The following is a 26,991-nucleotide window of genomic DNA, read 5'->3' as shown; positions in this document are numbered from 1 at the left end:
ATCACTGATTTTCAGTGATCCATTCATATAATTGTTAACACTATTGCGCTATTTTGCCTTTTATCCGCAGATAATCGTTTCTTCTCTCTGGCGTTGACGTGTTCAATTAACGAAACTTGAAACCATAGTCATGATAACTTACAAAATGCAAAAACTTGCAAAAACACCTTGATCATACACATACTTTAATGACAGATATCCATGACAATCTTTTAGAATATCAGGATTAATCATGCATAATGTTTAATTACTATCGCGCAGTGTACAATGTGCAAATATCCTAAACTTGTATAAAAATACTAAATGTAAACGTCTGTAAACTAGCAAACTTTACGACATGTAAACGTTTGTATAATAATTTACAAAAGTTTACACATTTGTGGGGACCTATATTCTTACCCGGAATCCTCACGGGTCAAACACAGCAACTTCATTGGGAGTCAAACCTTTATAAACTCACGGGTAAAGGAAAGTATACACCCATGTTTGATGGTGACTAAAATGAGCACATCATGAAAAAAGATAGATTCACAGCTCCAGATGAAGCATACATTTTACTTGTCACTGTGTAGTTAAATTAATTACCAAATATGCACATGAATGTAACGTAGACACTCATATATAAAGGCGACCCAGCAATGGCGAACTGGTTTACTACGATGAGTTGAAAGACTGCATACTCACATTACTATTTCGTAGCTCTGTTCTGGTCTCGCCAAATGAGTTCTGTAAGTTTCATGGAACGCCTACAAGTCACGCCTGTGCAGCTTCTTGGTACTTATAACGTGGTGGTCAGTCGCCAGCAGCTCCTGAGCGGTATAAAGACGGTGTGACTTCACACGTGGGTACATCTCTTGTAATAATGAACAAAAGTATTGGAGGAACAAGGAATAAACAGATCTCATTATGTCAGTGAACTGGTGCTGAGGCGCAGAGATTCATTGGTGAGAAGTGGGCGCGGCTGATGTTGGGGGCGGCCCCAAAACGTCTGCCTTTGCCGACACAAGACGTGCCCACTATTCACACCACCGTGCACGATACTATTGCATGTGGCAGCGCAACACTTCAGTTTCCCTCTTTAACGCCATCTGAAAGTACAAACTTAATAAGCACAAAATGTGATCTAAATGATATATGCAAATTCAAGATAAGTGTACAAATGGAATTCAACTACATCCTGACATGACGCAATTATTTTAACTATTATTTGCTAGTATTGGCGGCTTACAGACACACATTAACGAATTAGAAAAATACTGTGATGAATGGAAATTAACTGTTAACAAAGATAAAACAAAGATCGTTGTTTTTAAAAATGGTGGGAAACTTGCTCAAAAGGAAAAATGTTTTTACAAAGGGGAACGCCTAGAAGCTACCTCTTTCTGCAAGTATTTAGGTGTATATTTTACAAATCATCTTAGTTGGTCTATGCAAGCTCAAAAGGTATTAATGTGTGTGTTAAATCAAATCATTACTCTTGGAAATATTACTTACAAGTCGTTCTTCAAGATATTTGATTTAAAGATAAGTCCGATATTACGATATTACGATATGGAGCAGAGATATGGGGACTCAGTAAGCTTGAACAAATAGAAAAAGTACATTTATATGCCTGCAAGAAATTCCTTGGTGTTAAGGTTAATACATCAAGTGTTATTGTATATGGTGGTTGTGGCAGATTTCAAATCTATCTATATATATATATTCATATCTAAAGGTTATTAAATATTGATTAAGATGATTGAATATCCCATCTTTTAGATTCCCGAAAAAATGTTATTATATGATGGTACTCTTTGATAAAAATGGAAAACGAAATTGGGTAACAGACTTAAAAGACTTGCTGTTTTCGGTTGGTTATGGCTATGTATGGTGTGAACAAAATATACAATGTCATTCTTATTTCACTAGATCATTTGACACAAAGACTAAAAGATATATATTTACAAAATACGTCTCAATCTATATCTGAATCAAACAAATGTATTTATTACAAAATGGTAAAAACTGATTTATATCCCGAACAGTATTTATCTTGTTAAATGTAGAAAAAAAATCCGTGTTTCCTCAGCAAGATTTCGATGTTGTTCACATGATTTATTTATTGAAACTGGACGTTACACGGCTATTAAGAACGCATTTGTCAATTGTGCGCACTGAATGACATTGAAGATGAATACCACTTCCTTCTTATATGCCCATTTTATGCAACATTAAGGGATAAGTATATATCTGAATATTACCATGCCATGTCAATCCCAATTTCTTTAAATTCACATCTCTGTTAAACAACTCTAAGTACTTACTTTTACAAAATGTATCTATGTACATTTATCATGCAATGAGACACAGGAAAACTATTATGTTATAGACTCTGCTCTGAATGTACAAATCATAAATGTACTATAGGCCTGTGGCCTCATCAGTACGTAAATAGAGAAATTAAGATATATGCATCAAGAGGGATCTGAATATGATCCGTAACATCAAATACATGTCAATTACATGTATAAGAATAAACATGCTAAGCAACTTTATAAGAAGGAATCAAATCTGTTGAAGGGAGCTTTCACAAATATTCCAGCCACAGGGGACACCAGAAATGGACTGTACCCAGGGTGTTCGGCGTGAAACACCAACGCGTTAACATTACAAGGCTTCCCCGCAGCCCCACTTAGTGAGATAAGCGTATTCCTAGACGAAAACACACACACACACACACACACACACGCACGCACACACGCACGCACGCACGCACGCACACACACACACATACACATGATCCCTTAGCTACACTACTACACATCGGTGAATATAAACGGCACTCGAAAAAGCGAGAGAGAGAGAGAGAGAGAGAGAGAGAGAGAGAGAGAGAGAGAGCGATGATGACGTGAACAATGACAAGAACTATGGCATGAACATTGACATGAACAATGATATGAACAATGACGTGGACAATGACATGGTGAATGACATGGCAAATGACATGGTAAATGACATGAGAAATGACGTTAAAATGACATGACCAATGACAAGAACAATGACGTGAACAATCACATGAACAGAGACTTGAACAATGACGTGAACATTCACATGATCAATGACATGAACAATGACGCGAGCACTGACAGGAACAATTTCAAGAACACTAACATGAACAATGACATGAACAATAACATGAACAATGACGTTAACTATAATATCACAGAATAACTAGAATGTCACAGAGTATATTTAAAACTAGCTGAGGAACATTTAAAAGCAGAAAGAATTAACAACACAATATAAAAATGGGCTAGAGATCGTCAGTAACTACAAGGAGATCACCATACCAGGGACCATGGGGACTTAGACTGCCTTTGCTTCCTGCATGGACCCCGGCAGGATTTATATCCTCCCTTCAGTCACTGGTGATAGTTTACCAGTTAAGCCTTAGATTAAAATGACAAAACTACTACGTTTTGAAATTCTGGCATGCATAAAATACTTCGAATGATGTGGGACTTACATACCCTCTTAGGGGGACAATAATTTTACGCTACTTCAACCCCTCTGGTTATTAGAACAAATACTGGGGTATGTACATGGTAATGCTGAAACACAGATACCTGATTGGACCTGATTGGATGCGGCCACCCTTTGCGTCCTATGCTTTATGTTACTGACAGGTTTCACCCGGGAAAATATACTAGGTACTAGTATATAACTAAACTAGATGAATCGACATGAATATGATCTGTAAATGGTCAACGAGCCTGATCACCCGACCCCGTTAGTTGCCTCTTACGATGAGCACAGTTCGCAGACCCGGGGTTTAAAATAATTAATTGTGGAAGGTTGGGTTGACAGGCAAATGCGACGTTTAATGGAGTTTATTATCACTGCCCTAGCAATTCTTTTTAAAACATGTTCTTGGAAGTGCGTCAAAGTTTGAGTATTAGTAACAAGGTATGAACACATGGTGTTGGTCCAATTAATCACATGATGCGGCAGCAAACGATGCTATTGAGCAAACGGTAACGCACACTAAACTCCCCTGTACTGACTGTAAGCCAGTTATCAGGCAAGATGTTAATCAATATGTTGGCAGTCAAATTAGGATAAAGAAGCCAATAACAAGCTGATAGTCAGCTGATATTTTAAGACGTCTTTGATTGTTATTTACATGCACATGTTGGATTTTTATCAACTGGTTCTCGCCGTGAACAGCACGAAAATTGCTGATACGGCTTAAAAGCAGTATTTGTTCATTCAATGTTATGTGACAGTATTAATATATATTTATCTTTATTTCTGATGAGTGTGAGTGGCAGCAAATTAAATGAGGCGCTCTTAAAATGTGTTCTGTTGGCCTCTGGTGATTCTCTCACGGCAGCTCAAAACATAGATTGGCCCCCCTTTGAGTCCACAGTCCAAACTCCGTACCAGGGCTTGACACCTTCGTTACCCTCTCGGTATAGACAACTTCGTTGAGAGGAATTTGTCTACGGCCTTCTTTACAGTTGTTGGCGGGCTACCTGGTTCAAGGAGCTCGAGAAATCACTAGATGGCTCGTTTTACCTACATTTCAAGTTTCAGCTTCATAGACCTTGTCATTTCATCAGAGATGTCGTAAAATGTGCATTAACACGGACGGATGAAGTGTGACGTACAATGCGCAACGACATAAGCGCACTTGCCTTCAGTCAGGTGAGCTAAAAAAGTTATATCGTCACAACGTTTCAGCTGTCTTGGCTTTATTGTTTCAAATGAAGAATGTTCTTACATGAACATATACTGGCCCCAATGTGTTGTTGCACAGCACACCAAAGCGTCTAAGACCTTGTGAAGCATGTGATTAAAAAAATGATTTCATAACATAATGAGAATAAATTTCTAAGACTGAGATATATTGAATGCTATGCATGAGCTGTATCAGTGTGTTTGTATCAGTGTGTTTGTGTACCAAGGTGAATCAGTGTGACGCTCTACCCAGATGTATCACTTTGTCAATCTACTTATCATTGTGTCGATCTACTTATCATTGTGTCGATCTACCTAGCTGTATCAATGTGTCGATCTACTTATCATTGTGTCGATCTACCCAGCTGTATCAATGTGTCGATCTACTTATCATTGTGTCGATCTACCCAGCTGTATCAATGTGTCAATCTACTTATCATTGTGTCGATCTACCCAGCTGTATCAATGTGTCGATCTACTTATCATTGTGTCGATCTACCCAGCTGTATCAATGTGTCGATCTACTTATCATTGTGTCGATCTACCCAGCTGTATCAATGTGTCGATCTATTTATCATTGTGTCGATCTCCCCAGCTGTATCAATGTGTCGATCTGCCTATCATTGTGTCGATCTACCCAGCTGTATCAATGTGTCGATCTACTTATCATTGTGTCGATCTACCCAGCTGTATCAATGTGTCGATCTACTTATCATTGTGTCGATCTACCCAGCTGTATCAATGTGTCGATCTACTTATCATTGTGTCGATCTACCCAGATGTATCAATGTGTCGATCTACTGATCATTGTGTCGATCTACCTAGCTGTATCAATGTGTCGATCTGCCTATCATTGTGTCGATCTACCCAGATGTATCAATGTGTCGATCTGCCTATCATTGTGTCGATCTACCCAGCTGTATCAATGTGTCGATCTGCCTATCATTGTGTCGATCTACCCAGATGTATCAATGTGTCGATCTACTGATCATTGTGTCGATCTACCCAGCTGTATCAATGTGTCGATCTACTGATCATTGTGTCGATCTACCTAGCTGTATCAATGTGTCGATCTGCCTATCATTGTGTCGATCTACCCAGCTGTATCAATGTGTCGATCTACTGATCATTGTGTCGATCTACCCAGCTGTATCAATGTGTCGATCTGCCTATCATTGTGTCGATCTACCCAGCTGTATCAATGTGTCGATCTACTTATCATTGTGTCGATCTACCCAGCTGTATCAATGTGTCGATCTACTTATCATTGTGTCGATCTACCCAGCTGTATCAATGTGTCGATCTACTTATCATTGTGTCGATCTACCCAGCTGTATCAATGTGTCGATCTGCCTATCATTGTGTCGATCTACCCAGATGTATCAATGTGTCGATCTACTGATCATTGTGTCGATCTACCCAGCTGTATCAATGTGTCGATCTACTGATCATTGTGTCGATCTACCTAGCTGTATCAATGTGTCGATCTGCCTATCATTGTTTCGATCTACCCAGCTGTATCAATGTGTCAATCTACTCATCATTGTGATCATCCAAAGTTGCAGCTTCATTGGCCTTGTGTCAGGACAGACGTCGGACTGACGGACAGACAGATAGAAAACTTTCAGTCAGTAGAGCTTAATGTCAAATATTAACTGATGGACGATGCAGTCAGACAATAGCTTAGATTCTCCTCCGCTAGTTTGTTTAACGCTTTAGCTGCATGGCTGTACCAGACATTCCAGTGATTGATATTATGAAGAACGATCCATGCCCTCGGAGTACGGTGACATGACATGATATAAGTCAACGAGCCTGACGACCCGATCTATAGGAGACTCTTACAAACAGCAAAGGTTGCTGGGGACCTATATATTCTTACGCGAAATCCATATTGGTCCCTTCGCCGGTCGAGCAAATAAATAAATTAACTGAGTATAAAACCATAACAGCAATTTAATCAAAATAGACATTGCGTATTTAAACAGATCAAGGGATTTCAAGTTATGCGGATTTCAATTTGAGAGTCAAATATCAGACAAAGATATCTGTCTGACTCAGACAGTAGCCTCCTTGCGCGACGCGATGTAATCTTTGAGTTTGTCGTTTGTCCTCACTCTCTCCCTGTTGGCTTTAACCAGGGGAAACCGATCCACAACAGAGTCGGGTACTTCTATGTCCAGGGCATCGAACACCGCCAGGTCAGCATATGACAGCTGAAACAAACAAAAAAAGCATGACGGAAAACCGTTGATGGCCAAACAGTTTAACACATGGGTTCAGAGTTGTGTGAGATCCCTGATTCACACGCTTTATGATCTGTAGTCTGTCATTGCCGTACCGATGATGGTGCCTTGAAGATCAGTGGTCAAAACTGTGGGCATAATATCTGCCAGGTGAGATCTCGGGCGCCGCAGAATCAAGACCTCTTGGTGTGTCGGGGTGCTATACTCATTGGTTGGAATCCTCGATTCACCCAAATTTTGATCTTTGGTTTGTGAGCACCATACCCAGCGTGCTCATGTTGAACCATAGTGGGTTTTTTGTTTTTTGTTGTTGTTTAACGCCACATACAGCACTATTCCAGCTATATGACGACGGTCTGTACTTAATCGAATCTTTGATTGATGTCATGAGCATCGATCGACGCAAATGGGGTGCGATGACATCCATGAACCAAGTCACCGAGTCTGATCACCTGATCCTGTTAGTCGCCTCCTCAGACAAACATGGGTTGCTGAAGACCAATTATAACATGGAATCTTCAAGGGTGGTGCCTTAAACACCCCTGTCAGTGACCAATACTGTGAACATAAAATCTGCATGGAGACATCTTAGGAGCCGCAGAGTAAAGTCCAGGGATGCTTTGGTCGTGGGTTCGGATCCACGATTAACCAAAATAAGGATCTTTGGCACCATACCGAGAGCGCACAGGTTGAACAATAGTGGTAAACATATCTGCGTACCATCGTCCTACTTAAGACCGTCTCCGTGGTCTAGGGGATAGAGCGTCTGCCCGGAGAGCGGAAGGTCATGGGTTCGATCCCCGGATCCCCTTTTCGCTTAAACTCATCTCATCCTACATCAGTGAGCCCGGGAAACAGTGTCGTTGTTTTGGGCACGCCAGAAACCCATGATCGTTGGTTCGATTCCCGGTTTGCCACGATAATGTTTCTTTGTTGTCAGCACCATACCCGTGCTCATGGTAAACAACTGAGACCTGCATCACTTCGGTCTTTCATCCAACATCAAGCTGCCGCGCCGTGATATACCTTCACGATATGCTTGGACACGAGGTCTAAATGGTATTTTGACCAATTTGGAAATGTGAAGTTGATCGACAAATTCGTGTATAATGATAAATGATCATGGCTTTGAGTGACGGCTGCAAGGCTGCAAGGCTAAATCGTGGCTATTTTCTGTAATATTTTTTTACTCATCAAAACAAAAATAAAAAAATAAAAAAAGGGGCCTATGTTATTTGAGTTACTGGTGGAGATTATACACTGTGATGTATTTTCGTCAGTCAAACATACCTGATTACCAACATAGAAGCCAGTGTCATTAGTTTTCAGAATCTTTTCGAAGAAATCCAGATATTTGGGGAAATTCTTCTCCTCATTTTCCTTCTGCAAGGCAGCCTAAAACAGAGAAACATATATCAGCTGAGTGTTGGTTTACGCCGCTGTCAGCAATATTCCAGCTCTAATAAATAATTGAGTCTTGGAGAAGCAAACAAGAGCCTAATATTGACAGCAACGTCCGAACACAGTCGGATTAGGATCATTTGCATATCATATATGGAGGGGGACTTGGGATGTTATTTATGAATTTATTTTGTTTCCAAAATCACTGGATAAAGTTTATTTGCCAAGCTGTATTGAAAGCATCCGGAGATGGTGAATCTAACAAAAACCCTAGCCTCCCCAACCAACCTCCCCCTCACCCAATTCCCATTCCACCCCCCAAACCCATCTACACCCTATCCACCCCAGTCCAAATCTCCCACTTGCCTGCAATCAACCTAGTCACTGGACCAGCCCCCCCGATCCAATGTAGACTGCATTTAATAATGAAACCAAGATACCCACGGTGTACTATAAATTTCAATAAACTGATAAACACAGCAGTTGCCAAAAGGCCGCAATATTCCAGCTATGTCACGGTTGTCTGAAAATGATTGCGCCTGGACCAGGCAAATCAGTGACTGAGTTCGACCCACACCATTGTGATCAGCGCAAGATGAAATGCAATTACCAGGCCTGGTCACCTGGTCCCCCAGATTGTTTGTCGACTAACGTTTCAGCTGTATTGCGAAGCTCTGTAAATATAGGAGTCTGGTCCAGGAACCAGCAACACCATTATGACAAAGGCAAGAACAAATTAGCTGGTCACCGAGCCCGATCCTCAAGATCTGGTGTCGGCTAACTTTTCAGCTGTAAAGGAGTCTGTGCCAGGCAAATTAGAGACTGGATCATGATCCACACCATCAGGGCAAGATGAACCGCAATGAGCTTGTTACCTAGCTTGATCACCCTCTAGATCATCCTCTAGATCTTTAGTCATCTGGTGTCGGCTAACTTTTCAGCTGTAAAGGAGCTCTGCCAGGCAAATCAGAGACTGGTTCAAGATCCACACCATCATGGCAAGATGAACCGCAATGAGCTTGTTACCCTGCTTGATCACCCTCTAGATCATCCTCTAGATCTTTAGTCATCTGGTGTCGGCTAACTTTTCAGCTGTAAAGGAGCTCTGCCAGGCAAATCAGAGACTGGATCATGATCCACACCATCAGGGCAAGATGAACCGCAATGAGCTTGTTACCTAGCTTGATCACCCTCTAGATCATCCTCTAGATCTTTAGTCAGCTGAGGTTTCAGCTGTGTCGCGGTGCCGTGTAAAGATAGGAGTCTGGACCAGGCAAAGCAATGCATGACGTCCTCATCGAGCCTCATCACCGAACTTCTTCAGTCGTCTCTTCGACAAGCACTGGGTACTTGGGACCTATTTTTCACTGTATTTAGCAGTATCGAAGGTCTTTCTACTTTAACGACAAACCTTTTTTGTTTCATCATTTTCGTGAACCCAGTCCACGATGACCTTCCACATGTCCTGGGTGATGCCCACAACTTGGTCCACCTCAACCATCTCGAAGTCAGTACTTCCGTATAGCCCTGGAGGGAGATACAAAGCAGCGGTAATGTTACGATCTATCAAAATCTGCAAAGTTGTATAAACCCATGAGACTTTCACTTTAAGGGTTAATTTCACATTTTCTATGTAAGTATTAAAGTCTATTGCGGCTAGTTGTCCATTTTATCTGTGAAATACAAGTCACATTTGCGTGAGTGAGTTTGGTTTAACTCCCGGACCGCTTTTAACAGTATTCCAGTTATATCACGGCGTGTCAGCATTACGTGGTTGGAAAGCCTAAACCGATGCAGGTCTTGGACGTTAACCACTTTGGTGAAATCCACGACAAACCTAGAAACATAAGCGGGTCGAGCCGGGATTCGAACCCACGATCACAGGTTTCTGGCGTTTCCAAGGGACGCAACTCTGAACAGCGAATTGCAGTGTGTTAGCCGACTGGGCCTCCCGGGGTCCCCGCGTTGCAGATGAACTAGCCGAAGTAATACTGACATAATACTGTATTCCAGCTATATTCCACGATATATACCATTGAAGCCGGGGGATGCATACAAGTGGTTTACAGCCCAAAGATTCACGCCGTCTTGGTACGATGACTTTGTCTTTGTTTGTTGTTTAACGCCGCACTCAGATATATTCCAGCTATATTACGGCGATCTGTAAATAATCGAGTCTGGACCAGACAATCCAGTGACTGACATCATGAGCATCGATCCACGCAATTGGGATACAATGACATGCATCAACCAAGTCAGCGAACCTGACCACCCGATCACCTTTTACGGCAAGCATGGTTTGCTGAAGCCTTATTCTACCCCGGATCTTCACGGGTCTGAGGTACGTTGACATGAAGTGTACAAGGACACGCATTGTAACTAACCAATCTTGATGATGCATTACTTGTTGAGTATCAGAATTATACTTTCTTAAAACCCAAAACAACCTATTTTTCAAAATGATCGAAACGACTTTCCTAAAACAGTTTGAAAGTTGTCCTACTCAACTGATAAAAATAGTTCTACTATAAAGTTTGAAGCAAATGGGCGAGTTAATATTGTATGTGACGTCATATACCTTCAAGTCTTGGTTCCTATGGGCCATAGCAGCGTAGATAAATTTAGGGTTGGATGTTTATAAGGGTGGATTGTATTAATCGTATATGGAAGGTGACCACATTTTAGTTTCGGCCTGGCTGTCCTGTTGTACTATCGGACCCGTTTCTGTAACATTCCGAACGTCAATACGGTCTTGTATACACGGTACCTTTCAGATGGTGACGCGTTTTTCTATTAATCTGCTTATAATATGAGGACGTGGATAACTCAGTCAAATGAGCCCTACTCCGTGCTTCAATTGTGTGAACCCTACTACAGTAAACTACGGTTATAACGAACTCAATAGGACCACGAATTTGAGTTCGTAATAACCGTAGTTCGTCATAAGCGTATACACAGCATATATACAACTAATGGGCGGGACTAAAAAATAAATCCGTTATACCGGTCAGTTCGTAATAAGGTGAGGTGAGGTGAAATTGGGTTTAACGTCGCGTCCAAGATTATTGCACTTTTATAGCGACTTGCATGCACGTGTGTGTGTTTGTGTGGCTGCTTGTACTAGTCCGGACTGATGCCGATTTATAGTGCTAGCTCACTGAGATACCATGCCGCAGTTAAACATGAATACCCCACTCAGAAACAGTATACTTAATGCCGAGCGCCAGACAGGGTAACAACAAGTACCATCTTTTAACGTCTTTTGGTATGACGCGGCCGGGGATCGAACCCCGGACCTTCCGCTCTCCGGGCGGACGGTTCGTAATAAGAGTTCTCGTTATAAACGTAGTTTACTGCAGTACCTTACATTGAAATACTGTGTGAAGCCAATGGTCGCAAGTGCATGGTCGATGTTGTACAAATAGTGATCTGAGAAACCTTGTCGTTTGAGCCATGTAAATCTTACGCCCATTGGTCTGCAAACTCACGAAACCAATTACTTTCTTTCACTGTTGTGTTTGTTAAAACAACAACATAGTTAGTGAGTGAGTATGGTTTGACACCGCTTTAAGCAATATTCCAGCAATATCACGGCGGGGACAGCAGAAATGGGCTTCATACATTGTACCCATATGGGGAATCGAACCCGGGTCTTCGGCGTGACGAACGAATGCTTTAACCACTAGGCTACCCCACCGCCCCAAGATAGCAAAATAACCTGAATAATAACCGTATCTATGCACGGGCGATGGAGGAATGTAGTGTTAAAAAAACAGTGGACTATCGAGATGGTGTGAAATGGGGTTTAACGTCGCGTTCAAGATCATTGCACTTATATAGCGGCGTGTATGCACGTGTGTGTGTAGCTGCTTGTACTGGTCCGGACTGATGCCGATTTTATACTGCTAGCCCACTGAGATACCATGCCGCAGTTATATATTTAATACCCCACTCAGACACAGTATACTGACTCCGAGCCCACCAGTCCTTGTTTTAGCCCCTTAATGCCGAGCGCCAGACAGGGTAACAACAAGTACTATATTTAACGTCTTTTGGTTGGACGCGACCGGATATCGAAACCACGACCTTCCGCTCTCCGGGCAGACGCCCTATCTACTAAACCACAGGGGTGGTCAGGAACGTAGTGTATACAAACCGATGAAAATATCGATGATATAACATTTGCGACTGATCGCAATACAAACTGATTGGTTTCGCTCACTGATCCCTGCGCATGCGTATATTTGTTCACAATGTACTCACCGAACTTCCGGGCTAGAAAGTTATTTATAGCCACACTCTCAGAAAACATTTTCCCGTCAACTTCCAAGACTGGAACTTGTCCGAAGGGCATTTCTGAAATGGTCATTAAATACCGATTAATGCCACGTTCAAAGGACATATTCTCACAACAATAATACAGGATTGATCTACGATTTTAAAAATAAAAAATATGTGGGATTAAATGGGATATATTTTCAAATATTTAAGTGCAAGTATCATGAAAAAAAGCAATATTGTTTTTTACATAATAATGTAGCTACCATGTACAATACGACTCCCGAGAAACAGTGTGAAAACGTAAAGATGTTTCTTGACTGAAAGTCTTAAAGGTGTTGGTGAAACACCTATATATACTACAAATAAAAAATTATAATAAATAAATTACTAATATTTGTTACAAATAAAATCTAACATAATCGGTTCCAAAATGCAGGAAATAGCGTTTAAGAGGTTTTAATTTTTTAAATTTATTTAGGGGGCATGCCCCCAAACCCGACTGCTTCGCGCCCTCGAAACATTGGTTTTGCACCCCTGATTTCACATTTCCTATGTTACTATTAGGGTCTATTGCGGTTAGTTGATTATTTTATCTGTGAAATACAAGTCAAATTTGCAAAGTGAGTAAGAGAGTTGGGTTAGCTCGGCACAGCGAATTGCGGCTTCTAAGACGACTGGGCCACCGGTGCTAGGATTTACTTTGCATTTAAACACCATAATGAAACCTTCGGAATGATGTAAAATCAAATGAGAAATGTTTTCTTTATATTCCAGTGGATCGAACCCTCGTATCGGTAACCTGTTGAGCGAACAACATACTACAGGCGCCGATAAATCATTATGCTATGAAGAATCTCTTTTTCAAGTACATGCACGCCAACAACAGATATTTTATGCACGTTTCTTAAGGTTCGCAGAAAGTTTGTTTGAACCATGAACATGCTGAAATATATTGTTTCAGAGATTATTTTCTGTCCATAAGTTAGACAAAACACTTTTAATTTGGGTTTATATTGAATGTCTTTTTGTTTTGGATACCTTACAACAGTGATCGGGACACAGTAGACACGTTTGTGATATCGCAAGCTTTACAATCCTCCTGATTCCTATTTTGCGGTTAGATTTGGATGCACCAATGTCTTGTTTTTAACGTATAACGTTTGCAGCAGCTTTTCGACACAGACTTGAAAGAGGCTTAGCCTTGATCCAAGCCTGCACTGAATGATAAGTCCACGGATGTATGGGATGTCTCCCTATAATATGCAAGTCTAGATAAGCAAAGACCGCAAGGACGCAAGGCAGTCTTTTAAAGGGACAACAAGTTTTGATTATTTATATAATCGAGGAATTATGATTACAGACTTGTGCAAGTCTAACAGAGGCTGTGTTGCGCTCGATATCTGCGCGAGGACAGAAGGAATGATTCACACACAGGCACAGCTGAGGCGTAACTGTCTGTGCCCGCCAATGACCTAGCTAAAGTTCTCGCACCTTGTCATGTTCAACACAACCGTTTTTTCAAATTCACATGACAGTCAAACGACAATAAGAAACAGGAAAATGAAAGCTATTATTATGCTTACTCAATGAGAAGTTCATTGACATGTCACGAATAAATCACAATATGTTGCAGCAGAATTTCAGATTACATACACTCGATATATTACACTGACTTACTGGGTTTTATTTCCGGCCACTGGTCCATAGAGAATCTCGAGTCTTCATATTCCTGGCCCTGGTATGTAAGTATCAGACGGGCAAGTTCACCCTTACCGCGAAGATCGAAATATATGAGTTTGTAGGTCGACATTTTGAAGGCTCGCAGACGTCGGTGATGATTTCAATACTGGGGGACGGACCAGCTGCGCCGAGAGTTTTACAGCAGCGTGATGCCAAATGCACGATCAGGGCTGGAGTGGCGTAATAGATACCCATCAGATGTATGAATAGTCAACTGGAGACTCATTGTGGGTAATTTTGTGACCGGCCTTGCGTGAAGCTGTACACGTTTCAGCTCTCTATGTAGGTCATTGTGTCCGTGCTTTAAAGTTCAGCTTCTGCATTCGTAACTGTTCGTTTATCAGCATTGTCTGTTGTTTAACGCCGCACACAGCAATATCCCGGCTACATGTATGTGACGCAATTCATCTGTTCCGAGCAACTATCCACGCTATACTATCCATACAATGATATGCAATGAACCAAGTCAACGAGCCTGACCACGGACGGACGGACGGACGGACGGACAGAGACAGACAAATTGTTTATCAAAGTACCTTACATGAAATAGTAATAAATAAAAGTTCATTATAGGATCATTGAAAGTGTTTGTTTGTATTCAGCATTATTCCAGATATCTCACGGCGGTCTGTAAATAATCCAGTCCAGACAATCAAAATGAACTAACCGTTAAGGGTTACGAGAGACTATAAACCAGCATAAATATAGTATAATTATCTACAAGATCATACAAAATATTTGAACCATAAAGTGAATAGGCTCTAATATATACCCTATTAATATTAAGTAAAGGACATTTCAATACATTACATAATGCTGATATAAACATACACTGAATTTACTGAAAATAAATCACATGCCACGGTTATGCACTAAATATTTTCAACTGCAATACAAGTTTGCCTATAAAATGTACAATATCTCGGCTTGGCATAATAAAAAAACACTTTCTGAACATGATTAAGATCACTTATACTATTACATACACTGATTTGTAGCAATCTGTTGCATGTTTTCTTTTCAACAGGCGTGCTTCTACAGTAAACTACGGTTATAACGAACACGGTTATAACGAACTGACGGATATAACGAACTTACTTTTTTGGTCCCGACTATTTGTTGTAGTTATGCTATATATATGCTTATAACGAACTACGGTTATAACGAACTAAAATTAGTAGTCCCTTTGAGTTCGTTATAACCGTACTTTACTGTATATGCTGGGGCCTAATTCTTATCAGGACCCATAATGATGATACATCAACGAAAGATGCAACACAGGGGCCTTTTCTGGCGAGAGATAGATTATTTCACGGGGGAAATGATTATTCAATCGTAGAAGGAAGAACTCTAGAACAAAGCAAAACACAAACAGCGTTTCATTGTCTGTCTGGGTGACAAACCGGAGAGAGCTTGGTGCAGAACAGTTCATTCAAAACAAGACGCTGTCACACTGTCCTGGTGGGAGATGACACAGACTTGCTCGTCCGCCTTCTCCATCATGTTAAGATGGAAGCACTTGACTTGTTCCTGGCACCTGAACCCAAGCCAGCTTCAAGCAGGCACGGGATTATGTGCATGAAGCAATCAACGCTGCTGCTGGGCAGTGATGTATGTAAGCATGTGCTCTTTTTAAAAACAATTCTTGGCTGTGACACCGCGCCTCGACTGTTTGGCTTGGGAAAGGGTCTAGCATTGAAGAATAATGCCTTCCTTGTTCTGTGATCAGGCTAAAATGTTCAGCCAAACAGAAGAAAATGGGGATGAAAAAGTCATCACGGAAGCACGTAAACATTCAATAGTGTCTTATATAGCGGATGTAAGAAGGAAGGACTGGATAGCTTGTGATACAAACGATTTTGGGGGAAAGTGACGAAGATCCTATCACACGTAGAGCCACAAACTCTGCCACCATCCTCTGCAGCCACAAGATACCACAGACCCCGTGTCTACTACGAGATAATGGAGTGGAAAGGGTTAAAGAGAGATAATGGAGCGGGGATGGCACACGATAGATGGATGGTGCTTACCAATACATTCAGATCAGCCTGCAGCACCTTCAGCACTCCAGGACATCATCTGATGTAATTTAAAAAAAGACTGTAACATACGAAGATGCACTTACCGGAAATATGGTCTCACTTGCAGTGCTGTGTGCGGGGAATACAAGCTGTACCAATTAACAGTTGCCAGACTTCTCAGAGGATAACAAACCTGTTGTGACTTTCGAGGTACATGTACATGTACATAATGAGCGTGCAACGTCAAGCTACAGCATTCACTTTGACAGTTGTTCCATTGTTCATCACGTACTAATGATCACGAATCACACCATCATGTAACTGAATGAGCACTTTTTAGGTTTATATTTAAATATCCGGGGTAGATCCGGGATAGAATAGGTCTTCTGCAGCCCATGCTTGCCGTAAACGGCGACTTACGGGATCGGGTGGCCAAGCCAGCTGACTTGGTTGATGCATGTCATCGTATCCCAATTGCGTGGATCGTTGCTCATGATATCAATCACTAGATTATCTGGTTCTGACTCGATTATTTACAGACCGTCGTCATATAGCTGTCATATTGCTGAATGCGGCTTTAAACAAATAAACAAACAATCAAATATTGGTATTTGGCGGTTATATTGGATTTCCGCAAATGAACTACTAGTGAAACAACTGGTTTGGATTAATTCTGAGAGGACCTCGTGTGGACACACTGTTTTTCCAACTGGTATTTATATTAAAGAAAACAAGTGTTTTATTAGTGTTCATCCTAGTGTTTATTTTCATGGTAATAAGTAGATACAGACAATAACAATCAATATTGATATTTAGACTTGCCAAAACATGTCATTTACGAGATACATTTTGATATTTGGTGGATATATTGGATTTATGCAAATGATTGAGTATTCTACATGCATCCTTGGGTTTGTTTACCCCAGTGTAGAAGTTCAAATTACTCAAATATGTCATCAAAGACCAATAGTGTATTGATATTTCATGTCTATCCAGCAATCTCTTGGCGGCAATCTTAGAAGTTTTGGCCATTATAGGGCAATAGTGACAGAGTATATTATCTAAAAGTGTAAACTATACTTCAGTGAGTTTGTGTGCCACTGAGTAATAAGTATGCATATAAGTCCTATCACACTGTTTTAGAGTTAAAGGTGGGGTGAGGTGAAATTGGGTTTAACGTCGCGTCCAAGATTATTGCACTTATATAGCGACGTGAATGCATGTGTGTGGCTGCTTGTATTAGTCCGGACTGATGCCGATTTATAGTGCCAGCTCACTGAGATAACATGCCGCAGTTTAATATTTAACACCCCACTCAGACACAGTATACTGACTCCGAGCCCACCAGTCCTTGTTTTAGCCCCTTAATGCCGAGCGCCAGGCAGGGTAACAAGTACCATCTTTTAACGTCTTTTGGTATGACGCGCCCGGGGATCGAACCCCGGACCTTCAGCTCTACAGGCGGACGCTCTACCTCCAGACCACGGCGGTCTTTAGAGTTAAAAATTCCATAGTCTAAACTCATATTAAGGAAACTTGGCGGCCATCTTGAATTTGGTGGCCATCTTCAATATTTGTAGATTTATCCAAAGTCGAAAACGTTCAGTTATAGTTAATATCTTTTTAGAAACACAATATGGCTATTTCACAACACAACACATGCCTTTTATCATCAAAAGATTGAACCTCATCTCAAACATGGAATAGATATTGATAATTGGTAGTCATATTGGATTATGCAAATTAGACATATTTCCCAAACCAGGATTGCTTGGGACTTTTAGTTTGTTGTTCTTGGGAATTTGTAGAAATTCATTGTGGTGAAATAAATTCGGTTGCAATTTATTCCAAGTTGAGTGACAAAATGGCCCAGATTACTTGGACTTTTAATGCTGAACGCCATTTTGTGTGAAAAAGTACCATTTTTTCACATTTTTGGGATCTGACGCGGCCAGTGGATCGAACCACAGACCTTCCACAGACACTATCCGCCAGAGCGGAAAATGATCAGCAATAACGATAAACGGGAATACTGTTCAAAGCAGTGAAACCAATTTCACTCACTAATAACATGAGAAATTTAAACACCACAATGAATCATGATTATCATATCTTATAGATTAACATAACAGAAATGTATGTTGAAAGTACAGGCCCGGCACACGCTTATGCTTTTGGTACTGGACAGAGACGAGACCAAGCGCAGCAGACGAGTCGACCGACGACTTGTCAGTTTCGCACGTGCAACACAAGTTTCTCGTGACACTAACGAACTGACAGCGATTTCTTTCAACAATAAGAAACCTGCTGTTACGTCATCTAGTGGTGATTATTCAGATGTCAGAGTTCAAGTGATCTAACCTACTCAATATATGGGCAATATTCAAGGAACCCAAGCACTTACGTTGTTTAAACCACGTTGTTTTGATAACCGTATTGAAAAAGATATGTTTACCTGTGAGCAGCTCCTGCGTGATATGCACGTGATTTGCAATGCCTGTTCCGTGGCACATATACGGTTCATATTTTAACTCGTGCACATTTATCAATCACCAAATTTTTACATGCCCTTGTTGGAGGGCCTGTTATGAGCAAACATAGTCCTGGTAAAGAAATGAGTAATTTGTTGTCTTGTCAGTTGTCTTGTAACAAATATCAATACATGACGTCACAGGAGGTAAATCGCGTTGATTTTGGGTCTTCTTTTTGTGTGGTCAAGTTGAAAATAACAAGTATTTTTTAAGTAAAGGCATAAAAGGTTTTACGTCAATACATATTTAATCATTCATGGCTAGAATTGCTCCCCGGCATCCTACGCTGGTTGCGTTTAACGCATCTTTTAACAGTGTTACAGTTATATCGCGGCGTGTCAGCTTGATGTGGGAGGAAAGCCCGAAGTGATGCAGACGTTTACCACTTCGGTGAAACCGACGAGAAACATAATCGGGGCGAACCGGGATTCGAACCCACAGTCAAAAGTTTCTGGCGTGTCCAAGGGACGCAACTCTGAACAGCGAATCTCGCGGCGCCTCAGACGACTGGGCCACCCGTGCCCCTAACTCGCTTACAGGTATGCCGACATCGCTGAAACAGTGCTGCTACCCTGGGCCACCCGTGCTCCCCTGGTCGCAAGAGGCGAGAGGATCGGGTGGTCAGATGAATTGGTTGACTACGTGTCGTCGTACGCCGACGGCGTGGATAGTTGCTCACAATATCAACCACACCACACCACACCACACCACACCACTATGAATCGGCGGACAGTCGCACGACAGTCTATAAGGATACTCGGTCGTAATACGTTATCAGGGCCCACTTGCACAAAGCGATCTTAGCGCTAAGACTATCGTAAGCCTATGTTAAAGTATGGGAGTTACGATCATCTTAGAGCTAAGATCGCGTTGTGCAAGTTGGTTTAGGAGTCTGAACGTGGACGAAAAAGGTAAACTGTGTATGTTGCAAACACGTGCGGTTATTCCGACAGTTTACCATGTGCCACCTCCCTGACAGAGCGTCACGTTACCAAGACAACAATTGTAATAAATTGCCAATGCTTCCAGTCTATGATTTAATCAGGCCAAGATTAATTATCTGCAGGTCGTTGTGACAGAGCTGATCCGTGAAGATCCGGGTGGAATAGGTCTTCAGCAACCCATGCTTGCCGTAAAAGGAGGCTATGCTTGTCGTAAGAGACGACTAACTGGATCGGGTGGTCAGGCTCGCTGACATGGTTGATGCATGTAATCGCATCCCAATTTCGAGAATCAATGCTCATGATATCAATCACTGGATTGTCTGGTCCAGACCTGATTATTTACTAACCGCCGTCATGTAGCTGGAATATTGCTGAGTGCGGCGTTAAACAACAAAACAAACAAATCGTGACAGAGCTGTCATATTGATAACTTCGGTGTAAAACTACACTCATCCGCTCCTTTCCAAATATAGTACAAGTAAACAGTCATGTCACATTTATTATTCCAGCGTTAAACAACAAACAAAACAAACAAACGTTTATTATTTAGTTGGACAACGTATAGCAAACACGCATTGGTGTGATTTTTCATTTTTCTAATAAGCTCTGTCTGTTTTCAAGTACCATGTACATAATGTCGTTGATGTAATTCTGAAGTCGGTCATTCTCTTCCCTCTCCAGTTGTAGTTTTAGCATCAGCTTCTGGCATACGACGTCGTGTACGGCGACGTCAGGTGCCGGTGACCGAGGGGTACTGGTCACAAAGTCCACATGATGTGACATGTCAGTTAAACTGGTCCCCCTTCGGCTACACAAACTCTTCACTGCATTTCGATTAAAGTCGCTTCGTGGCCCGTGATGTTCCTTGGACATTATATCCCGGAGGGCCTTGTTTTCTGTACGGAGTCTGCCAATCTCAGCATCCAATTCAGAGGACAGGTCAAATGCTTCATCTTCACGGCTTGAAGGGCTGTGTGATCCGAATCCTGAGTCGTTGGTGGTGTCATTTTCCGATAGGTTCTGCTCCTTGCTGTGTCGCTTCTTCAGAAACAGCAATACCAGTTTCAGAAGAATGATGATAACAGACTTGAAAAAGGCTATTAGCTCACCCATCATCAGCATCTGAAACACAAGCACCATGCTGCATCACAGGGTTATCTATGCGTAGAGTTATGAGGTGAGTTCGGTGGTTTCGAATCCCGGTTTCGACCCGAATATGTTCCTAGTTTTGTCAGCACAATACCGTGCTCGTGGGTTTCACCAAAATGATAAACATTCGAGACCTGCATCGGTTTGGGCTTTCCTCCCACATTAAGCTGACACCCCGTGACATAACTGGAATACTGTTCAAAGCGGCGTTAAACCCAACTCACTCACGTACGTACTCATCGATATGCCTGTCGTTCTGTTATCTGTATATCTGTCTTGATATTGATATGGATGGTAATATATATAAATTTTTATTACATTGAATAATTATAGGCAATGAACAAGGGGATACTGTATAGACTTCGTTCTTTTTCTCAAAGTTTTATTTCCGAAAATGTCAATATTACTTGCAAAATATGGATACTTAATATCTATAACACTAATATTTTCAGGCCCAGAAATGGTAAATGCAGGGCATTCTATGTGCGCCCCTCCAGTACACGGGGGACAATGTTTGGTACGCTGATATTGATGGAGGAAAACATGCAAGACAGGTGGCGTTCAAGGTTTCTTCAGTAATCGTTCACTGTGGGAGAGGGAAGACTAACATTTAGTCCCAGAAATAACGTTATCTTATTAAAAAATATATATCATGAAAATATAAAATAAAATCCTCATGGGGCTCAGAGCAATACTGAATTTAGGAGCTGAGGCAATCTGGGCTTGTCGAATAATTCTAGACTTGAGTTGAGTTCATTGCTTAATTTATTGTCTAGGATCTGGAGGACAAGAGCGAAGGCGCTAACCAGGCTATATGATTCTTGCCTCGATGAAAGCTAATAGCAGAACGAACTGGCCACTCTCGTGATTCGTAGCTTCAAGGTAGACTCATAATATAAACTGATGGAAGCAATATTAATTTGAAAGCAACAATTTCGTTATTTTCCTAAATTATAAAAAAAATGTGATTCATATGATTTCATATTGCATTGTTGTTAGCAGCTTATTAAGGAGTGAAATGTGTAAATTAATTAATGACGTGACAATGTCATATGATCACCTTATGTGCTCTTATAGAGAGCGTTGATGGTTGATGAAATGTTCCTGGTGCACCTGCTACATGGGTTCCTGTATCTCTGTAAGAGGAGAACTGTATATTCGATTAAATGCGCTGTTTCCTTATACGGTATACAAGTTGACAACAACCTTTTTAAAGATGTCCTGCAAAAGTCTGTGTAACTTTCTTGTTCTTTTTAGACTATATCTCGATCTAAAAAATGCAACAGAAAATTGACCAGTTTACACTTGATTATAGAGAACATCTGCTGGGGTGTTGGGCCACGTGAGCAGTTATCCTCGGGAAGCCATTGACATCAATTACCAGAGGTTTTACTTTATTCACTTGATTCAACACGTGTAGGTCAAGGGCCTTTTGTACAAACATAATATAATTTTGGTGTAAACAGTATAAAATATAAAAAAACATTTCATTGATTTTTTTAACAAAACCAGTTTTAACCTTATTGCATATTATCAGTGTTGGAGTATTTGTGTCCTTGCAGCATTGGCATTAAACAAGTATGTTGTTGTTTTCATATTGATAATAGGGTTTGGCGATATTACGGTAGTGTATGAAACTTCGGAATATGTGGAAAGATGTAAAATTTAGATTCTATGTAACTTTGCCGAAGATGGCTATAAGCTGGACAAATTAACAAAAAGTGATATTCATTTTCGATATCGATAAGTCACAAACTTTACATTTTCTAAATTCATGAGGAATATTATAATGTCTTCCACGTTCAATTTCTAATTTGTGAGAACTGAGCAGAAAACGACGCTTGACCATGGCATCGAGGGCAACAGCACCTGCTACAACTGAAGATTCGGATGGTGGAATAGTATTTTTGGTTTGTTGCTTAACGCCGCACTCATCATTATGCCAGCTATATGACGGCGGTCTGTAAATAATCGAGTCTGGACCAGACAACCCAGTGATTAATATCATGAGCATCGATCCACGCAATTGGGATCGATGACATGCATCAACCAAGTCAGCGAGCCTGACCACCCGATCCCGTTAGTCACCTTTTACGACAAGCATAGTCACCTTTTACGGCAAGCATGGGTTGCTGAAGACCTGTTCTATCCTGGAATCCTCACGGGTCTGGTGGAATAGTAGACATAGCTGTCCAATCAGCGTCGGCATCGGCAAGATTCGAAAATTATTCTGCCTGATGGAACACTTATGTCCTTGTACGACGGGGATACAATGCTTAACTCTGTGTTTTTGTTGTTTGTTTTATGAAACTTTTGATATGAACATGAAAAAAAAAGAAAATAATTTTTTAAAGTGATGTATTTTGATTTAACTTTTTGAAAAGGAATAGTTGCGTTTTGGCTATCCTACGATGACTTCACTGCGTGCATTCCTGCACTATTGGAGTAAACATTAGTTGAAAACTACTGGAGGTTAAACATTAGCGGAAAACTATTGAAGGTAGAACATTAGTTGAAAACTACTGGAGGTTGAACATCAGTTGAAAACTATTAGAGGTTGAACATCAGTTGAAAACTATTAGAGGTTGAACATCAGTTGAAAACTACTGGGGGTTGAACATCAGTTGAAAACTATTAGAGGTTGAACATCAGTTGAAAACTATTAGAGGTTGAACATCCGTTGAAAACTATTAGAGGTTGAACATCAGTTGAAAACTATTGGAGGTTGAACATCAGTTGAAAACTATTGGAGGTTGAACATCAGTTGAAAACTATTGGAGGTTGAACATCAGTTGAAAACTATTGAAGGTAGAACATTAGTTGAAAACTATTAGAGGTTGAACATCAGTTGAAAACTATTAGAGGTTGAACATCAGTTGAAAACTATTGGAGGTTGAACATCAGTTGAAAACTATTAGAGGTTGAACATCAGTTGAAAACTATTAGAGGTTGAACATCAGTTGAAAACTATTAGAGGTTGAACATCAGTTGAAAACTACTGGAGGATATCGAGCCATTATGTTTTCTGTTGGAGGCAGTCACCAAGAGATCGCATTGCCCAACAACACTTAAATCCATATAACTTTGTTTTCATCTTGATATATAAGAGCGATGGAGAACAATTAACTTCATCTACATAATTTTTATATAAAACTTTATACATCATCACTGAAAGCTTCTTAACTAGATCATATAAAGGTAAGCGACTTGTTTCCACATCAAGCATGTGAATGGATGAAGTCTCTCGTAATTTAAGGCATGAGTTCAGAAATGATTTATGAATATTTTCTAAGGGAGAACAGTTACTAAACCCCTGTCCTCACTACAAGAGAATTGGACAAACATGTGCTCGAAAGCAATAAATAATCAATCCAATGGCAGAGTCAGGCTTCTAGATATTATCTTTAGTAGATTTATCTTTAAAGTATTGCCCAAAACTCTGAACACCATGTTTAACCATGTAATAAAAATAATTCTGAACACTGTGAACCCATCTTGAAAAGTTGTTCTTAATAATCTTTTCATCATCTTGATTACACGTAGACAATAATGTAGTCTTTCTTTATATGAAACTTTCTTACTCAGTTTAAATGTTCTCTTCTTTTTCCTGGTTGTTTTAGGTCGCGACATGTATTACCCTGCCATTTTTTAAATGTTCTCTTGGGTCATGATTTGTATAGTGCATCATATCTAACACCAAGCACCATGCTAGCTTATAAACAAAGCGGACACGTGAACATCCGGGGTGAATAGGTCGCAAGCAAACCCATACTTGCCGTAAAAGGCGACTATGCTAGTCGTAAGAGGCGACTAACGGGATCGGGTGGTCAGGCTCGCTGACTTGGTTGATGTATGTCATCGTATCCTGATTGCGTGGATCGATGCTCATGATATCAATCACTGGGTTGTCTGGTCCAGACTCGATTATTTACAGACCGCCGTCATATAGCTGGATTATTTCTGAGTGTTGCGTTAAACTACAAACAAACAAACTATAAACATAGCGGTTAAGTCTGTTACATTATATACCAACGTTTAAGGATCAGGTTTTGCATACACAACAGCATTACAAACATATTTGTATTATTCCTAGCAGTGAGTGAGTGTGTATGGTTTTACAATATTCCAGCAATATGACGGCGGGGGACACCAGAAATGGTCTTCATACGTTGTACCCATGAGGGGAATCGAACCCGGGCCTTCTGCGTGACGAGCGAACGTTTTAACCACTGGGCAACTCCACCGCCCCTTATATTCCTAATACCCTTTTACAGAAATATTATGCAATCCTTCAACATTATCTCCTGTATTGTTGTACCCCAAGGTTGTACGTAACGGCAACAGTGGCAAAATAAAGATAAATCATATATAATGGGGTAGGTGTCTCGGCAGGACAAAGCCAACTGAACAATGGGTCATGTGCGGATAGACATGCTGTGATTACAACAAACATGGCGTCGCCTTGTCATTCGGCGATCCAGTCAGAAATGACCATAGGGAATCTGGAGAAACTACTGCGGTAATTGCTATCACTGTCAAAGAATAGTGTAAACTTCTGAAAACCAGTGTCTAACATAAGACATAAATTCTAGAGTTTGTCTGGATTCTGTATTGAGAATTTCTAAGTACATTTATTATGAATTTACTTTATGCCAAAATTCGTACTCCAATTTGTTTTTACCGACCACAGTCAAATTCAACGATTTATTGTTATACAAAACATTCGGAATTATATTTTATCAAATCGTAGATTTTCGCTTCAGATTCGTATGTAGAGATCTCAATGCAGATAGTTTTAAGAGCTTCATCTCTGTTGATACAGAGTTTCTTCTTGTGGCAATGTTTGGAAGATGACTTTATATTTACTCAAACTTTCAACCTTAACACGTTGCTAAACCTTTTGGCAGCCATGCGAAACAAAAGCAACAAATATGGATTACTGAATTCGTTGCAGTCTCTTGGTTCATTCAAACAGAATTCATTTGTAACCTTTTTTCCGTTTTAGGACGTGTCTAAGATAAGTCTGTCTCTTGTTGATGTCTAGCTATTGAACACACACGATGCACTAAACCTATGTATTATTGCATATATGTACTAAATCGAACTATTTCTGAAAGCTGGTGTCTCTAAACACAACAACCACTGAAATCGTATCCATTTTCAATTTTTTTTTTTTTTATCAGTCCGAAAAAAGAAATGTTATCAATATATAAACAGAAAAAATATCAATACTTAAATCCAACTGATATATTTCACCCTACTCAAACATACGAGTCCCAAAGAGAGGCAGGTCAGCCGAAATTACTGAGGTGAAGAAGGAGACAAAACAGTGAAGACGGAAGTACTGTACATACACGTACACCAACGATGGATGACTCGGATCTTCGGATCTTCGGATCTGGGCGAGTATGGGAAGTGACGTACGAATTGATATTTATGGACCACTGAAATGAACTGATATATAACATTAAACAGTTTAAAAATAAATAGTTAATTCTACAGTATACACTTGGAAAAGACTTCTGTCCGTATACCCCCTCCCCCTTCGAATTTATGTCCTATAGATTTCCGCGTTTAACTAAAATATGTTTTTGATGGTGTGGGGATGGGGGTGGGATGCGGTGGGGTGGGGTGGGGTTTGGGTTGGAGGATACCGGTGGACGTCTTTCCCATATAAGTAAATAGAATATCAAAACAAATGTAGGTAATTTTACTTTTCTTCATTATTCATGATTAAGCTCTACTTCGTGTCTGTTGGCATAGCTTCATTGTGCACAACTGTACGAGAAGCTACATGCGTGAACCCTTCTATGTAGAGGTTAATTCAGTTTGGGAACTTAAAATATCCTTTTGAACGTTCGACAAATACCCCCTGTACACTTCAACACATATTCATTTGTGTCATGTTACCTGTGATTCTTTTCCAAGAAAAATAGCCAGCACACACCTTCGATAT

General features: G+C 40.6%; 2 protein-coding genes across 2 annotated transcripts; both read right to left on the bottom strand.

Moving 5' to 3' along the window:
- Positions 1–6,660: 6,660 nt before the first annotated feature.
- Positions 6,661–14,586, bottom strand: LOC124136338 (probable glutathione S-transferase 6). The gene is made up of 5 exons (XM_046502243.2): positions 14,328–14,586; positions 12,633–12,725; positions 9,781–9,896; positions 8,259–8,363; positions 6,661–6,938 (listed from the first exon to the last, which is right to left on the bottom strand). The coding sequence occupies exons 1-5, from the start codon at positions 14,458–14,460 to the stop codon at positions 6,780–6,782; spliced, it is 606 nt and encodes a 201-aa protein (XP_046358199.2). The 5' UTR covers positions 14,461–14,586; the 3' UTR covers positions 6,661–6,779.
- A 5,795-nt stretch (positions 14,587–20,381) lies between these two features.
- On the bottom strand, positions 20,382–26,991 carry LOC124136340. The gene is made up of 4 exons (XM_046502245.2): positions 26,946–26,991; positions 26,390–26,479; positions 22,096–22,185; positions 20,382–21,008 (listed from the first exon to the last, which is right to left on the bottom strand). Exon 4 carries the CDS (start codon positions 21,006–21,008, stop codon positions 20,475–20,477), a length of 534 nt encoding a protein of 177 aa, XP_046358201.2. The 5' UTR covers positions 22,096–22,185; positions 26,390–26,479; positions 26,946–26,991; the 3' UTR covers positions 20,382–20,474.

This window comes from Haliotis rufescens, unplaced genomic scaffold (assembly GCF_023055435.1).
Source record: "Haliotis rufescens isolate VD_foot unplaced genomic scaffold, xgHalRufe1.0.p SCAF_22, whole genome shotgun sequence".
Lineage (NCBI taxonomy): Eukaryota > Metazoa > Mollusca > Gastropoda > Lepetellida > Haliotidae > Haliotis > Haliotis rufescens.
Note: the sequence above shows the minus strand (reverse complement) of the source record. Positions and strands in the feature narration are given on the sequence as shown.

Bases quoted from the DNA above. Each gene is read 5' to 3' on its own strand.
- LOC124136338 (XM_046502243.2), bottom strand. From the start codon at position 14,460: ATGTCGACCTACAAACTCATATATTTCGATCTTCGCGGTAAGGGTGAA. The intron at 12,726-14,327 runs GTAAGTCAGTGT...TGACCATTTCAG, and splicing joins GTGGCCGGAAATAAAACCCA to AAATGCCCTTCGGACAAGTT. The intron at 8,364-9,780 runs GTTTGTCGTTAA...TCTCTGTTTTAG, and splicing joins AAAATGATGAAACAAAAAAG to GCTGCCTTGCAGAAGGAAAA.
- LOC124136340 (XM_046502245.2), bottom strand. From the start codon at position 21,008: ATGCTGATGATGGGTGAGCTAATAGCCTTTTTCAAGTCTGTTATCATC.